This window comes from Anabrus simplex, chromosome 7 (assembly GCF_040414725.1).
Source record: "Anabrus simplex isolate iqAnaSimp1 chromosome 7, ASM4041472v1, whole genome shotgun sequence".
In the NCBI taxonomy this organism is placed as follows: domain Eukaryota; kingdom Metazoa; phylum Arthropoda; class Insecta; order Orthoptera; family Tettigoniidae; genus Anabrus; species Anabrus simplex.
Window position 1 is genome coordinate 74,714,216 of NC_090271.1, and position 17,277 is coordinate 74,731,492.

Below are 17,277 nucleotides of genomic sequence, written 5' to 3' on the forward strand. Positions count from 1 at the left end.
AACACGATTTTTACCTGAAAGAAAAGGCATGTTAGAAAATTGGGAATTCATTAAGGACACCACTACAGATACGTAAGATATAGAAATATACGAGGTTTACTGGCTTCTTTGATGGTAAACCTTTACCATCGAGACGTGAGCCCTACTCACCCTCTTACTTACTACGTCTTCCAGTTCTACTGTCACAGGTCCCAGGAATCTGGTTACCTTTTTAGGCTGAGACCACTTATTACATAATTTGGCCGTGACTTGATTTGCCGCTAAGCTCAATGGAAAAACTTTCACTACGACCAAGTCTCCAACTTTCAGCTTTACTCTCTTTCTGTTTCGATTGTACCTCTCGGCCACACCGTCTCGAGCCCTGGTTAACTGTGTCACTGCTTCCTTCCATTTAGCCTCTACGTCCATCGTCCTGGACGGTTTGGACAGATACCCTATATTCCACTTCAATTGCAGTGGGTCGACGAGATCTCTACCTAGAAATAGAGCAGCCGGGGCTTGCCGGTGCGACTCATGTACACTGCTGTTGAATGCTAAAACAAAGAAATCAAGATTACAGTCCCATCTGCGCTGGTCAGCGTTGTGAAAGGCCGTCAAACAAGCTTTGAGATTTCGATGTAACCTTTCAACGTGCGAGGGTTTGGGATAGTGAGGGCTCAAAAACACATGCTTGATTCCCCACCCACAGCGTAAACGTCGGAGCTTACGACAGTTAAAGGTGGACGCATTGTCAGTCACTATCGTCTTAGGGGGTCCGTAAATTCCAAAAATGTGTCGGGATAGGAAGTGCACAAAGTTGTTCGAATTTATCTTGCGCACGGGAAATAGCCAAACAAATTTTGAAAATGCGTCAACGACGGACAAGATCCCAACGTTGCCACTCTTAGACTTGGTGAGGGGGAAAAAATTGTCGATGAATAACCTTTCCCCGGGGCATGTCGCTATGTCAGCAGAATGGGGTCCAACGAGAGAAGACTGCGCGGGTTTAGCCCTTTGGCAAACATCGCAACTTCTTACATACTCTAAAACATCTCTTTTCAAGTTAGGCCAGAAGTAGTCACGAGAGATTCGATTTAAAGTTTTATATTGACCTAAATGCGCACCCAGATAGGAGTCGTGATAAAACTGGAGTAGCAAGGGCCTCAATTTCAAGGGTACGTAAATTTTGTCACTACCATTTTTCCGACTTCGACGGGACAACAATCCTCTCTTAACACTATACGACTCGTCTTCGAGAGAGCCATCCGCGGTTCGTTTCAACAACTCACGACACTCGGAGTCGTCCTTCTGGTGTTCGGAGATATCCGTGAAGGACCAGGGGAAATTTTGCAAAATACTAATGGTGTTATCTTCTTCGGTTGGGACACGGTCTTCCTCGGGTTCTGCCTCACTCTCCTTCACTCCCTCGAATACGCGCCACAAGCAGTCGGCTACCACATTGTCCTTTCCACGAACATGTACGACAGTAAATTTGTATGCATATAATCGTAGAATCCATCGGGCGGTTCGACCAAGTCTTTTCACATTAGCGCTCATCCATGAGAGAGCTTGATTGTCCGTGTGGATGTAAAAATGGCGGTGCTCAAGATACGAGCGAAACTTTTCGACACCCAAAACTACTGCTAGGCATTCTTTTTCGTAAATGGAATACCTCAGTTCAGCTCCATGCAGTAGTTTACTAAAGTACACGACGGGGACTAGCTTACCCTGCTCATCAGCTTGATTGAGCACCGCGGACACAGCGAGCTCGCTGGAGTCGCATTGCAAGACGAAATCTCGGGAAAAATCCGGACTATGGAATACAGGGGCTTCACAGAGTGCCAGTTTCAATTGTTCGAATGCCTGGGTTTGATCATGGCTCCAGACAAAGCGACAACCTTTTCTTTTTAGCAGGTTTAAAGGGGCCGAAATCTCAGATAAATATTTGATGAACCGGCTGTAAAATCCTACCATACCAAGAAATCCTCTCACACCGCGAACGTTTCTGGGCAAGGGAAAATCTTTGATGCACTTAACCCGGTCAGGGTTTACAGCGATGCCAGAGTCAGATACAACGTGACCTAGAAAATTTAGCCGTTTGGTACAAAGAGAGACCTTCTTTGGGTTGATCGTGAAGCCGTGCTTGCGCAACCGACTGAGAACTTCGCGAAGATGGGCCAGGTGCTCGTCAAAGCTGGGCGAAAAGATCAGAAGATCGTCCAAAAAATTAAATACACAGGAAAATTTGAGGTCACCGAAAATTTAGTCCATCACGCGGCTAAGCGCTTGTCCTCCCACAGATATGCCCATCGGGACTTTATTGAATTCGAACAATCCAAACGGAGTGGCGAAGGCAGTACAGGGGCGACTTTTACGTTCCAAGGGGATCTGATAATATGTGGAATTGAAGTCAAATACAGTGAAGTACTTGGCGCCATGAAAATGCTGGAAGGCACTTTCGATGGTGCGTAATGGGAAGCTGTCGAAGACAATGTTCTTGTTGACCTTTCTGTAGTCTATCACGAATCTCAGTTTGCCGTCCTTTTTAGGGATTAGGAAGGCGGGACTACTAAAAGGGGACTTGGAGTGACTGATGACCTTCTTATCTAGCAGGTCGTTGACATATTCCCTCATAGCGGACAACTTCGGGGGCGAACAACTGAACGGAGGGGACCTCACAGGAGTGTCATCTTTGAGTTCGATGGCGTATGAGAAATTCTTGGCCCACCCAAGCTTATCGGTCAAGACGTAGGAAAACTCCATTAACAGGCAGTTCAACATGAGATTTTGGTTTTCGCTGAGCTCACATGAGGCATTGACAAGAAGAGGTTCCGTCAGAGCGGACACAGTGGGACGCAGAAATGGTGTCTCAAAGGGGTAACTGACATCAGATTTAAAACGAAAGGCAAAGGATCGATTAATGAAATCCAGGGACAAGCCGGTAGCCAACATAAAGTCGGTGCCTAGTATGATCGGCGCGGACAGGTTGGGCACAACATGAAACGTCCAATCCCACGACGAACCATGTATCTTGATATGGCACTTGGTTCTACCAACGGGACACACCTCGGGACCATCGACAGACACGTACTTCCTCGGGATCTCACTATCAGGAAGATACTCTAATTTCATAGAAAGCAGCAGGGATTTGTCTACAAGAGAAATACACGAGCCGGTATCCAACAAGCCATACAATACACGAGACCCAATATAAACTTTGGCCCATGGGGTAGATGACGTAAGGCCCCAGATCCTTTTACTGAGACCGACCTTAAGCGCCAACGGCGGGTTATCACGCCGGCGCGCCTCTAGTTTCCCTGCTGAGGGTTACAACGAGGACATACGCGCACTGTGACACCAACAAGACCACACTGAGAACACTTTGCAGGGGGCCTGGACCAACAGTTCTTTGAGACGTGACCTGATTTACCACAATTCCAGCACGACTTGACACTACCACCCTTTACAGTAGCTGTGTTGGATGGTTGGGTTGCAATGACATAAAGCGAGGGCGGAGTTCGAAGGTTGAGCCTGCGTTCGGGGCTACGGACGAGACGAGACGGAGGAGGGGAGGTACCAAAACTAACAGATTTGATGGGCATACGGCAAGCGACATCAGGAAAAGAGCACTCGGATGGAATGGGAGGCGGACGGTATTGTTTGTTTTGGCTAACTATGCCCTCGAATTCGCGACCCAGGTTAATGATGTCGTCGACGCTCTGAACTAGAGACCGTTTAATGTGTAGCTTGTAGTCGGGGGCAAGATTTCTGTAGAATTGGTCGAAAATCTCGTCTTCGGGCACCTTAACATTCATGCGGTTAAATAACGTTAAAATCCCAATGGCATAGTCGTCGATGCTTTCACCTAATCCTTGCGTTCTACGGAAGATTTCATGCTTCAGACAGTAGTCCATATCAGATACCCCGAATCGCTCCTTTATGCGGCTGGCGAATTCACTCCACGTTATGATACTCCCTTTAATAAGTCTATACCATTTTAGAGCCGGTCCCTCCAGCATTTCCGGGATGACGGGCACAAACAAATCGAGAGGTAACGAGCTACTCTCAGCTATGTGCTCGACTCGCTCCAAAAATTCAATTATACTGGAGGTTTTCCCTTCACCAGAGAAATTTAACCTCCATTTTCTCACAATTTCAAACACGGGGTTCACTTCGGCATGACGGTCGGAACTGGGCCTAGGAGAAGGGGAAGTCAATCGCCTACGATTCTCGTCAGGAATACGATTACGAAAGGTAATGACATTATTATCGTCAGGGCATGAATTACCGCGGTTGCTTCCCGCGGACGAAGCATGGAGTTCATTTGACCCTTGCTCCATTTCGCTTTCCGGGTTAGGCATGTCGCTAGTAACACTATCGTTACGATTATTTATTTCTACAGCCTTATGATTATCCATATCCCAACCCAAGTTTCAAAAGTATTGAACACGAGACACATGCACAAAATAACAACTATGGATATGAATTCAACAATGCACATAAATTATAGATTACACTTAAAATTAGGGCCAGCGATTAACTGCATCATGAGATTAAATTAAAGCGACCAGAACTGACTTCGAATGGGTTTCCAGCTCTACCTCGTCCGATTTCCTTTCAGAGGAGGTATCCCAGTCAACCACGCTCTGCTACCATGTACTGAGCCACACCCTCCCCATCTATCACTACATAAATTAGTGATCCAAGCAATAACTTAGTGAAATATTCATGGGGAACACTATTTGAGGCCCGGATCGTGCCGACTGGGCAAGGCGCAGACATAACCTTGAGCTGAAAACCCCCCTTGTAATCAGGTAACAAGGGCAAGACTACATCTATTTGAAATAAAAGAAGAAATGGTTTAAACCAGGGGATTTATTAAATAAATATGAGAAAAGAATTTAAACACAGAGAAGAAAATCACACAAAATAAATAAGGAAATTAATCGTAATACTCATGGACATACCTTGTTCTTTTTCACATAGTTGAAACATGGCGTGAGCTCAAGGTAATACTCTTCAAACAATTATTGATACGTAATTTAAAATGCTCACTGCATCTCGACGCATCGCTATTGCATTACCAGCAGCTTCCTTTCATCATAAACTATTCAACCAGGTCGCCCGTTTTACCAGGATTCACATATCCAAGGCACTGCACCACATATTACATCAGGCAACTAACAATGTGAAACGTTAGCACAACAATAAGCCGTGCCGGAGAACAAAAGGCAGATAAGAATAACGACAGATGAGACTGAGCACAGCCCTCATGGACCAATCAAAGCCAAGACAGATCCAAAGAATACAATAGGTACGCCCATGTGCAAATATGAAACCAACATGGCGGGTACTCAAGCTGAGCATCAGCCATGAATAATAAATAAAATATATAGCTCTGCGTTGAGAACAAACAAGGCGCAGAATTAGAAAGACAAATACAACAGGTCGATCGACATATCATCCTTTTCTCCCCCACACATCCCAACTCACATGCATACCACATTCACGTACACACAAAGAGGGTATCGGGAAAATAAAACACGAACGGCCGTTCAGATTTCGTAGTCAAATACAAACCATAAATTATGACTCCACGGTCATTATCAGCGGGTCTCACGTACGCAAATGTTTGCGTGCGGCGTGCAATTACACATAAGGTCAGAATTGAACATTACTTTATTCACATTACTGGCATGTTGCGCCTTGTACAACCTGGATTGGTATCTCCTGCGGTCGAGACAAGGGGCACATCATGAGGATCACGCAGTGCACCAAATCATAACCAGAGAGACCCTTTTTCAATTATCACAACAAGACCACCAACACATTCATTCAAAGCACATCGTACGACGGAGCGGTAAGATGTATGCCATCGACCGTAACATACGGGAATAACTCGCCACCAAATTTAAATATAAACCAAATTATCACATACCTGTGATTATCAATGGTAAAATCGAATAGCAGTTAGCGTGAATGTCCAGGCTTGAACACATTGAATGAATACTTAAAGCATAAAAATGCCACACCAAACATAGCGGCAGCCATTGTTAGTATCTGCCCCACATAGAACAGCACAAGCACTCCACAGATTAAAAATTATCGCTCCAGCAAAACGAACGACCTCACAGATAAAAACATAGCGTGTGCTGCTCCCTACCGGACGTCATTAGACTGACACATGTAAACATTGAAAGACAAAACTGAAGGAAGCCATTTGCATAATTAAATGACAAATCGTGGAACATTCGATAAGCATGGTTCACATGGTAAATGCCCAAAAGATTATTATCATGTTTAATCCAAGTTTCCTGTCCGAGTAACAATTCTTAACTGATAACTCAGGGTATTTAAATGAACTTAGCTTAAAAAAGCAGGGAAAATATGAGGAAATACCAACATAATATGGCCATGATAGCGGATTTCGAAGAAAGCTGGAAGTCTGAAAGAGTCCGCCTCTGTGGTGTAGTGGTTAGCGTTATTAGCTGTCACCCCCGGAGGCCCGGGTTTGATTCCCGGCTCTGCCACGAAATTTGAAAAGTGGAACGAGGGCTGGAACGGGGTCGGGAGGCCAACTGAGTGTAGGTGTGTTCGGTTCCCACCTCAGCCATCCTGGAAGTGGTTTTCCGTGGTTTCGCACTTCTTCTCCAGGCAAATGTTGGGATAGTACCTAACTTAAGAACACGGCCGCTTCCTTACCTCTTCCTTGTCTCTCCCTTCCTATCTTCCCATCCCCCACAAGACCCGTGTTCTCCATAGCAGGTGAGGCCGCCCGGGCGCGGTACTGGTCCTCCTCCTCAGTTTTATCTCCAACCTAGTGTCTGAAACTCCAGGACTCTGTCCTTGAGGCGGTAGAGATGGCATCCCCTGCTGAGTACGAGTGAAAAATAAACTGTGGAGGGTAAACAGATTAAGAAAGAAAGTCTGAAAGAAAAGTGTGCGGCTCATTTTCCTTCCAGCTCAGAACTGTGCAAAGAAAGTTAGGAAGGGTACAATTGTAACAACTTTGCATCAAATGTTGACGTCATTCAGCAGCAAGTTCATTTAAGATTCATAGACGACCTTCAAGGAAGTATTGCGCTATTTAAAAGGCCACTAAATATCAACATTGAGGATCAATGTCCTAAGATTCAGCTTGAACTGTGTGACCTGCAAACAGTTCCTTTTCTCAACAACAGAGAGAGAGTGAGAGAGAGAGAGAGAGAGAGAGAGGAAAAAGGTAACATTTTTTTCAAGCTTTTTTCTGAAACTTAATTTCCTCAACTCTGTGATTTTGGAGTTAAGGATGTATTCAATGTCTGCAAAAACTTACGTCTCTGAAAGTGCCTTTTCAGATATGAAATGCTAAAAGTAACGTTACAGAAACTCTCCTTTCAATGACGCTTTTAAGCATTTATTGAGGCTTGGCACAAAAAATATCACTGTGAACTTGTCAGCAGAGAATGAAAACACACAAAGCTCACATTAATGAGAACCGGTATTAGCACAAGAAGTTTTACTGCTCCCTATCCGTACAGTTATGTTTAGTTATTATTTATCAATATACTGTGTGTTTGCATAATAATTTTAATTTGTCTATAATAACGCTCGTTACGATTATAACCATACCACAGCAACGCCAAAAGATACACATATGGGAACATACGCCATTTTGCTAGAAAGTGTGGGACCTTTTTGGTCAAGAGTCAAATGCCATCTAATCTGAAAAAAAAAATGAATCGATACTGATTGGTGAACAAATGCCCTTCGGACCGTGCGAAAATCGACCGCACATCCCTCCGTTCCTGTAACATAACATCTGGCCTCCCAGGGCCGCAGTGTGTTCGCGGTAAAAGTAAATATATAAATTCTAAGACTAACTTGTAGGCATTACAGAACGGAGGAAACTAGGATGCATTTAACTACGACAAATGAAAACAGCAGAAGACAATATATTTTTAACAAATTGAATTCCTTTCGTTAAAACACACACATCAAATATAACCCTGAATAATACAAAACTATACATTTCGGACGAATTAAACAAACAAAATAGAAGGTACTATTCCGTTACATTTTAAATTCCACATTCGATTAATGATCGTTCTTTTATTTCTGAACCCTACGATAAGCACACCGTTTCTTTGAACACTAATATGAAATGTACCATAATACATGAATTTGTTTGTAAATGCGATGATTTATCATTAAGCTATTTCTTCTAGATTGGAAGAAAACGAATTGCACTCCCGACTTCTGGAGACAACGTTGGGTGGTCGCCTAATGAACTAATAAAATCTTAAAAGTAACGCCAAATAGTACAAACACATATACTGTAGACACGACACAACAGAAAACATAGAGAACCGGATGTTGGGTCCGGCATCGAATCCAAATTGCACTGAAAAAACAAACCAAGCCACGGGGCAAAACCCGCTCTCCACATCTGACACACACGCACACAAAATAAAATAATTATCAAAGAACGTCGTACACTGAAATATAAACACATGATACACAAATCCTCTGAAAAACATAAAAAACAAAAGAATGTGAATTGTTGTATTTCGTATGAGATTTGTGTGTGACGAAAATCCTGGGTTTGCCTTGGGACTCTAACCGAAGATCTTATGCACGCCACCACGATTTGGGTCACTGAAATTCCCTAACTGTTATGATTATAGAAGATGAAGCAAGTATTCTAGTCTGGCGTTCCATTAACTCGTATTACCATACCGAATTGAACATAATGTAATTGAGAAAAATGCAAATCCGAACTTATTTTGTGAACCGCAGGCATTTTTTCATTCTGTGACAGGTTTCCACATATTGATTCTACTCTGGAGCGCTGCCCCTCGGCGAGGAGAGATCCCTCATTCAAATATAATCACTTGACACTTGGTCCAGCCTCATCTCAAAAGGCTAGCGACCCCTCTCTTTAAGTGGTAACACAAATCCACTTTAAAAGCGAAGCATTCTGCAGCTTCGGAAAAATATCATGGTAAATTATATTTCAACAACAATTAAATACATTCATAAATACGTAATCTGCACATATGCCTATTTTATATCAAGTCAAACCTCTAATTATCCATACATTTCCTCAGAATTCAATCATGAAATACCCGTGAAAATAAACACGCGGTTTTCTTATAACTTATACTCAACACATCAAATAGATTGTCCGGCTCCATGGCTAAATGGTTAGCGTGCTGGCCGTTGGTCACAGGGGTCCTGGGTTCGATTCATTGCAGGATCAGGAATTTTAACCACCATTGATTAATTTCGCTGGCACGGGGGCTGGGTGTATGTGTCGACTTCAACATCATTTCATACTCATCACGACGCGCAGGTCGCCTACGGGAGTCAAACAAAAAGACCTCCACCTGGCGAGCCGAACATAAACTCGGACACTCCTGGCACTAAAAGCCGTACGCCATTTCATTTCGTCAAATAGATTATTAGCGTGGCCATTATTTTCAGTCTATAAAAACCTTATTCTCATAACAGAAAAATGAAAATCCCTATCTAAGTTGGAAGGACAGGTAGTCAAGCCCCAGGCATGTCACACATTAACAAAATGACACAGCCAATTATTTATATTACGATCATGCAAATTTTATTTAAAACCAGAGTGCATTGCTATCCCATCGATTAACAGATCAGCAAAGGCACATAGATAACCCTATCGTCATGCATTACGGGTGTTAAATAATGTCCGAAATCTAAAGAAAAGGAAATATAACCCGTTGGAAACCATAAGAAAAAATAACACTTTAACCTTATTACCTAACGCACTCTAAACTTTTAGGATATTTTAATCTTTAATCCATGCTCATGCATTACTCTCAATTTAAATTACATATGCTTGAAATTAATATCCTACTCCAAAGTTTTCTTCCCCATCTACAGTAAGTTATCCTTACTCAAGAAATACAATGACCGACTCAAAGTTGCTTCCTAGCTTCAAAACAAACTCATATTTACTTTGAGAACCCTATCCTAAGTTATTTACATATTTACGAGAAAGTTAAACCCCGCATTTACAACACTATATAATATTTCAAATCAGTGTACTTATCGTCATGTTGGGATGTCCATGTTTCGAACCTCGAAGAGGCCCCTGGTGGATGTTTACGCATCCCATCTCTGGTTTGAAGTTTCCTCTGCCGATCTCCGACTGCACCTGCATTCTCTTGGGTTTGGATCCACTGCAACTGGCTAGCACAAACAACGTTCCATTAACCACGTCTTCCTTCGAGACTGTTTATAAAAATCAACTTTACTGTGGAACCTATTTAAATTGACTCCGACACTGTTTAAAAAATTATCTTAACGGTATAATCTATTTCTGCACTGTTTATAGAGAACTAACCACCTCATATTTTAATATCGCGGTATTCAGTCTCAGCGGGCTTACGGCAATACAATGGTCCTATACCCGCTCAAATTTTCACATTATTTCCACCTCACCGTGACTTTTACACTCTTGTTCGTAACCAGCATGCATACCAAGTATATTGCATATTTAGCATGAAATTGTTTCTTTTACTGCGTTACGACACAATTCAATTTTTCCCCCCGCACAAAGCAAATATATCTGCAGACTCGCGATGCGACCGGAATGTCTGCTCCTCTCAACACTCAACGACAAAGTCCTCCTTCCACAACAAGGCGGTCTCTTAAATAAACTCACCCCAGCTCGCAGAACGAGTACCAGATCGTCCCCACTACAATTTTCATATCTCGTGTTCTACGGGTTTCCCGACATCCGTGATGCGGTCAAAACGTGTAGCTCATAATTTTATGACGGCTTATCGTATGCGGAAAGCAATTCAATCGGTAATTAAATGGATATATTCAATCAAGTAGGGGCGCCTCTTCGGGGATTTTCCATTCTGAGTCTGGGTCCACAGCTAGCTTGGGTACGCTTCTAATGCTTACCTCATCCTCTGCAAGGCAATTTAACTAACGCTGAAATTTTATAACCCTTTATAATTTTGTCAGAGGTATAAAATGCTCAAATATGACTTGCCGATCTTTCACATAATAAGTAATGCAATTATCTCAAAATAACCAGTCTGAAACGAAGGTAGCAGGTTGGCACTATCTTATTTCCGCCATTTTTAGTGGGCGTGGTTATTAGAGTGTGTCTTCCCTCTTTGTTCTTTCCTCAAATAGCGTTCTCTCTTCGGGAATTTTTCAAGCCACGAAGTACTTGAGTGTGCCCCACCAAGTCGAGGCCGTTGCGCAATCAGATGCAACCCAACTTCCATACGGACGAAGAAGGCTAGAAAATGCCTCAATTCCCTCAGTCAGTTACCGATGCAGTTACATATATAACCGATACGTTTACCTTACATGTCTGTATTATATTTACGCCTACCGTCAACTCCTATCCTGAGTATTCAGTATGCTTAACTATTGCATGCAGAGCAATGTCACATTTTGAACCAGGGAAAGTCAAAACAATCACAAATTATTCTAATAGCATAAAGAGACTTGTTTGATTTATATCATTTCTAAATGCTTAAAAATAACATATTACTAATTTCCCCAGTTTGATTTATTCATCTGTTCCAGGAAGTACCGAATGGAGCTTCCAGAGGACTGGGAATCAGCCGAGCATATAACTACCTTAGATGTCTTTCACCTCACCCTAAGTCAGAGTTGCGACGGACGACACCCGTATTTCTTTTGTCGATGATTGTCTAACTGATTTGCCACTTGCTTCTTCCTTTCCATGACCCGTGTTAAGAAGCGTATCCCCTTCTTGCTTCTTTTTCCTCATAGACAAATATTTCCCTCATCCTTTAAAATTTACAAGTGTTCCTAGAAAATGTCTGAACAATTTTACTTTAATTTTTTCAGGTGAAGACATATCGAAGACGGGGTACGTCAAGTGGAGTAAGGGGGAACCAAACAATTCCGGCGGTAGTGACACAAATCCTGGACAAGATTGCGGGGTGTTCTTGAAATCCTCTGGGTTGTTCGATGACGCCAGATGCACCAACAAATTTCCTTTCATCTGTGAACAAGAACTGTAGAGTACGTTTACATATTACTTCAAGCTACATGCCTTACTTGAGAGTACCAACACCTCACTTGAACAAAATGTTGAATGTTTCAAGACGCTGTGGTAGTCGATGTTTGCCTGTCTGCAAAATACATCGGGTAATTTTGGGACGTATTAGTTACCTTCAACAGAGCATTGAAGTTCAATTCTCAAAAATGTTTGCTTACATTCATCAATAAATGTTGATTGTATGACTATCTGATGTTCTATGTTGTTGACTGCTGCGTACCCCTCGTTGACTGGTTAGGACATCTAACGATAATGTGTGGCAGTAACACACCTCAACTAACAACAATAGTCAGTCTGTTTACTGTAATTGTTGACTAGCAAATGTACCTGTGCTTCGCTACGGTATTCTACATTGTATACGCATTTTTACGCAAATTACTGTACATGCTGTGAGTAAGGTTTTATTAAATTGCATGTCTCTTAGAATTTCCCATTAATGTGCGCGTTGGGGAGATTTTTATGACAATGGAAGGCCACGTTTCCTACTGCCGTTCACAATCGAATTCTGAAGCTTTTACTATAATGGCTAGCTCACTTTCCTACTGCCATTCACAACAGAGTTGGGAGTTTTCATTATAATGGCAGCACCCCTTGTATACTGCCGTCACAATCGATTTGGGGAGTTTTCATTACAATGGCAGATCCCTTCCCTATTGCACGAAAAATGGGGTTGAGGTGTTATCATTATAATGACACGCCCCTTTTCCTAATGCCAGTCAAAATCGAATCGGGGAGTTTTGATTATAATGGCAGGCACATATGCCTACTGCCAGTCACAATCGAGATTGGGAGTTTTGATTATAGTGGAAGGCCTCCTTGCATACTGCTAGAGAGAATCGAGTTGAGTGCCTTTATTATAATAGACAGACCCCTTGCGTCCTACAAGTTACATTCGAATTGGTGTGTCCTTATTGTAATTAGTGGCACACTTTCGTACTGCCAATCACAGTCGAGCTAGGGAATACTCGTTATAATGGCAGGCCATCTTTCCTACTGCCAATCACATTCGAATTGAGAAAAAAACTTGCGTTTGGCTTTTAGTGCCGGGAGTATCCGAGGATAAGTTCGACTCACCAGATGCAGGTCTTTTGATTTGACTCCCGTAGGCGACCTGCGCGTCTTGATGAGGATGAAATGATGATGAAGACGACACATACACCCAGCCCCTATGCCAGCGAAATTAACCAATCATGGTTAAAATCCCGACCATGCCTGGAATCGAACCCGGGATCCCTGTGACCAAAGGCCAACACGCTAAGAAACTTCGATTATAACAGCAGGCAATTTTGATTACTGCAAGTCACGATCTAATTGAGGAAATTTGTTTATAATGGCGGGCAGCATTGCCTACTGCTGAATGCAATCAAGTAGGGGAGTTTTGACCAAAATTGCAGTCTCCCTTATCTACTGCAAGTAAAATGGAGAAGAGAAATCTTCATCATAATGGCAGGCTCCTTTGCTACTGCCAGTTACAGTGGAGTTGGGTAGTTTCCGTTATAATGGAAGGCCTTTTTCCTACTGCAAGTCATAGTCGATTTGGGGAGTTTTGATTACAATTGCAGACCCCTCTGCTACTGATGGTCACTATCGATTTGCGGAGTTTCAATTATGTATTTCTCTTTCCTTGGCTCTTTTCTTCTCCTCAGCAAAAATTTTTAATATTTTACTCAACTTACTAAGCCACTTATTAACTCCCAGCTCGGGCGTCAAATCGAAAGACCTGCACCTGGCGAGCCGAATACGTCTTTGAACACCCCCGGCATTAAAAGCCATACGCCATTTCATTTCAACTCCTAGCTTGAATCAATATTTGAATTTTGAAAGATTAGAACAGCTTTCACTAAGAATTGTTTATACTGTATATTCCTTTATGGTAAGCCACATCATATGCAAGTGTTAAGGTATTAACTCCAGTTAAGAAGTATTGGTAAATCCAACACGCTGAAACCAAGCTGAACTTTCAAGATTGGAATATTCTTCAGCGAACGTAAACAAAAATACATGGCACTTGCGGTTGTCATTTTCTGTTCGATATGATTTGTAGTCTATAACGGAGAACAAGTTAAGTTGACTATTTCTACGTTGCTCTGTGTACATAATTACAGAAACTGTCCACGGATGAGAAGACAGATCCGTAGGACAGGCACTGCTGGAAATTTAAAAGTGGAAATATGCAATATAGCGAAATACCGAAGGTATTTATGGATGAAGTGGGGATGGCCTTTCAAAGGGATTTTCAAATACCTCAACATGAAATTTAAAAATGACCACACAGAAAAAGTATTTATATCACCGTATGCCCCAAAAAGGGGGTAACATTTAAGGCAAAACCCTCAATTTCTGCTTTAGGAGGAATTTGGCTTAAAATCTCAAAAACTGCAATAATTTATGAAGATGGTGTAAGAAGTTTACAAAATGTTTATAGTGTGACCTTTCACGTACATTTCAATTCAGGGTTCTTAATGTTGGGTTACGCCTCGGCAGGAATCACGCGGTGATCCATGAGTCTCCACTCTAGGGACGTGCAAGTTCGACGACTTGGGTCACAGGTCTTACGGTGGACTGATATTGGTACATTTAATGTGAAGAAATGACTATCGCTTACTATCCTACGTTAGGTAACAATCCCACAGCTGGATGTCAAAAATATTTAAAATATTGGTACAGTTGATGTGAAGAAATGATTCTCACTTACTATCCTAAATTAGGTAATTATCCTAGCATTCCTTATACTACGACAAATGAGAACGCTGAAAATATTTCTTTTATGGAAGGATTTTCCGTTTAATGACTAAGAAAATAAACTTTGAATGACAGTTACATAGTAAATAAATTGAAAGCAACACAAACGGACATAGGAAAAATTGAACATTACGTCAATTAGGGAAAATAAAATACCTAACTTTCCACTCTTGTTAACGTACATTGGTAATATCATCAATTAAGATCGAAAATAAAAGAGAAAAGTGTCTCAGTGCTAAAGGCTTAAAGTGGGTAAAATTTTTATCGTCCATCCCACATCCTAAAACACGTGACTGGGAATTGCTAAATCATCCGTATCGCAGAACTATCCCTACTCAAATATGTCTCAACATTCCGTTATTCCTTATTCAAATCATTGCATTGACTGTTGAGAAAAATCTACTTGACAACTTGAAAACACCGGTGAGTCATGTTCATAATCACCGCACATGCAAGAAATTGTTCGAATGATATGGATTACACCATAATACATCATTCATCAACATGGTACAAGTGAGAAATAAGCTCGATCCCTCCTGGACATTCACCAACATCTGCACCTAGATAATGGACATGAAAGAAATATTGCAACATCTGCAATGATTTTTTTCTAACTACGTTGATTCTGCCTCCCTGGATTCCTCTGCGAAGTTCACCTGGAAAACTACCTCAGCTCTAGGCACCAATTCAAATGATCTACAGAAATATACGACTAGCAAAAAGAATTGACTCACTCACCGTCGAAGATCATATCCTTTTAACGTGATCCGATATCATACAACATTATTTACTTCGTGAAGATCCTAAATGTTTCCATTAATACTGTGCGCTCTTGTCTACCTTGTATTTAATTGAAACACAATTTAACGACCATGCTATCAGTGTTCTCGAAACGAAATCCTAAGAATATCATTCCAAACACGGGTTCATGCCCAAACAAATATCATTCAACATGACAATATTGAAATTCACACGCATGACCGACTCAATTCCTATCATAATAACTTTCATCAGTATCTTCATATCGCATCATCCTAAGAATACGCAATCTCAATGACACATCTATAACAATTCACATTACATTAACCATTTACATATTCCAAAGACCCTATTATATTGAACACTTCATCACATCACTCAAAAGTCATGCACAGCGAATTCACATTACTTTTAAACAATCTATTCAGGCATTTCACGTTGAAGACTCCTGATCTTATCGCCGTATTAGCACAATATTACCGCGATAACATCGCGATTGCATTCCCGAACACTGAATCTTGTACAAGTACATGATCTCTGATGACTTTAAAAAATTGCGCACATCACGATTATTAAGTTCTTCCGAGGTATTTCAAGCCAAAAAGTTAAATTAACGACCTCCACAATGATACTATTACGACACAAGCACCACCGATGCCTAAATCATCCCGTGTAACCTTGCCAGATATCGTTAAGAATTCACACGACCTATCGTACATTATATCACGACATAGACTGAACTACCACACCGGACACAACGATCTTGTTCGACGCAAAGCAATGATTAATAAAAGAAAACGGTCGCCTTCAAGTTGTAAAATTACATGTCATAAATCGACATAAAGTAATATGCTACTCTACATTTAAAAGAAAGCAACTACATTGCGGAATAGAGAGACAATATTTAAGTACTTATCCTTGGTCGAGTCCCATGATGATGGCACCTCTCGTCTTCCAGTTCTTAACTTTACCCATTGGAATCCATCATATTTCTCATCAGATCCCCTGAGGTCCCTCTATTGCTTAACTGCTCATGTTGGAATTTGCTGTCATTTCATAATCACATCCAATATTCATTGGTTCCATGTCACCTGAAACTTAAAATACCTATTAGAACAGGGTTACATGCATTAGTATAATTACAAAGTTCGAGCACCACACTTGCCTTAACGTTCTGACAGAACAAAATATATATTTTGTTTTACAATAGGTTATTTCTCTACGATATGCCAATATCGCGTTATGTTTAGCTTTATACAATCCTTCTCTGCGTATATAATAGCTCTAATCCTTCCAAAACATAACAAGATAGAGATTCACCCTCATCAGGAAACAAATTCCACATTACCATTCTGATAATTACAGACAATTTGCTTTTTTTAGGATTTTTCCATACTTCCAGCTCCCATCTGTTCTTGACAATTAAAACACATGACACATAATGCGTAGTGATCCCGTACGAATCATTTGTGTCGGCAAAGGAACTCGTTTAACAATTTACTGCATCGTATTTTAGGTTATTAATCGATAATTTCGTCATCAGTCTCGATCACCGAATCGTACCAGACTAGATGAGCAAGGTATGACCGTCACATATAAACTCAGCTTATTCCGATTAATTCAACACATTCCATGGCCTTCGGTATGTTTCTACCATTGATGTTTTCCGCCATTTATACGCATTTTTGCAAACTTTACTTGAGGAACGTGGAATATTCATTTAATTCTAC

The 17,277-nt window shown here is 41.4% G+C and overlaps 1 protein-coding gene across 2 annotated transcripts in view; it reads left to right on the top strand.

Annotated features, from left to right (window-relative positions):
- The window catches only part of LOC136876915 (hemolymph lipopolysaccharide-binding protein), a 35,519-nt gene extending 23,285 nt beyond the window's left edge, over window positions 1–12,234 (top strand). For both annotated transcript variants that reach the window (XM_067150669.2, XM_067150670.2), the window contains exon 5: window positions 11,833–12,234. In XM_067150669.2, coding sequence (XP_067006770.2) covers window positions 11,833–12,008 — 176 coding nt within the window. In that variant the 3' untranslated portion in view covers window positions 12,009–12,234. The remainder of the gene's footprint in view (window positions 1–11,832) is intronic.
- The last annotated feature ends 5,043 nt before the right edge of the window (window positions 12,235–17,277 follow it).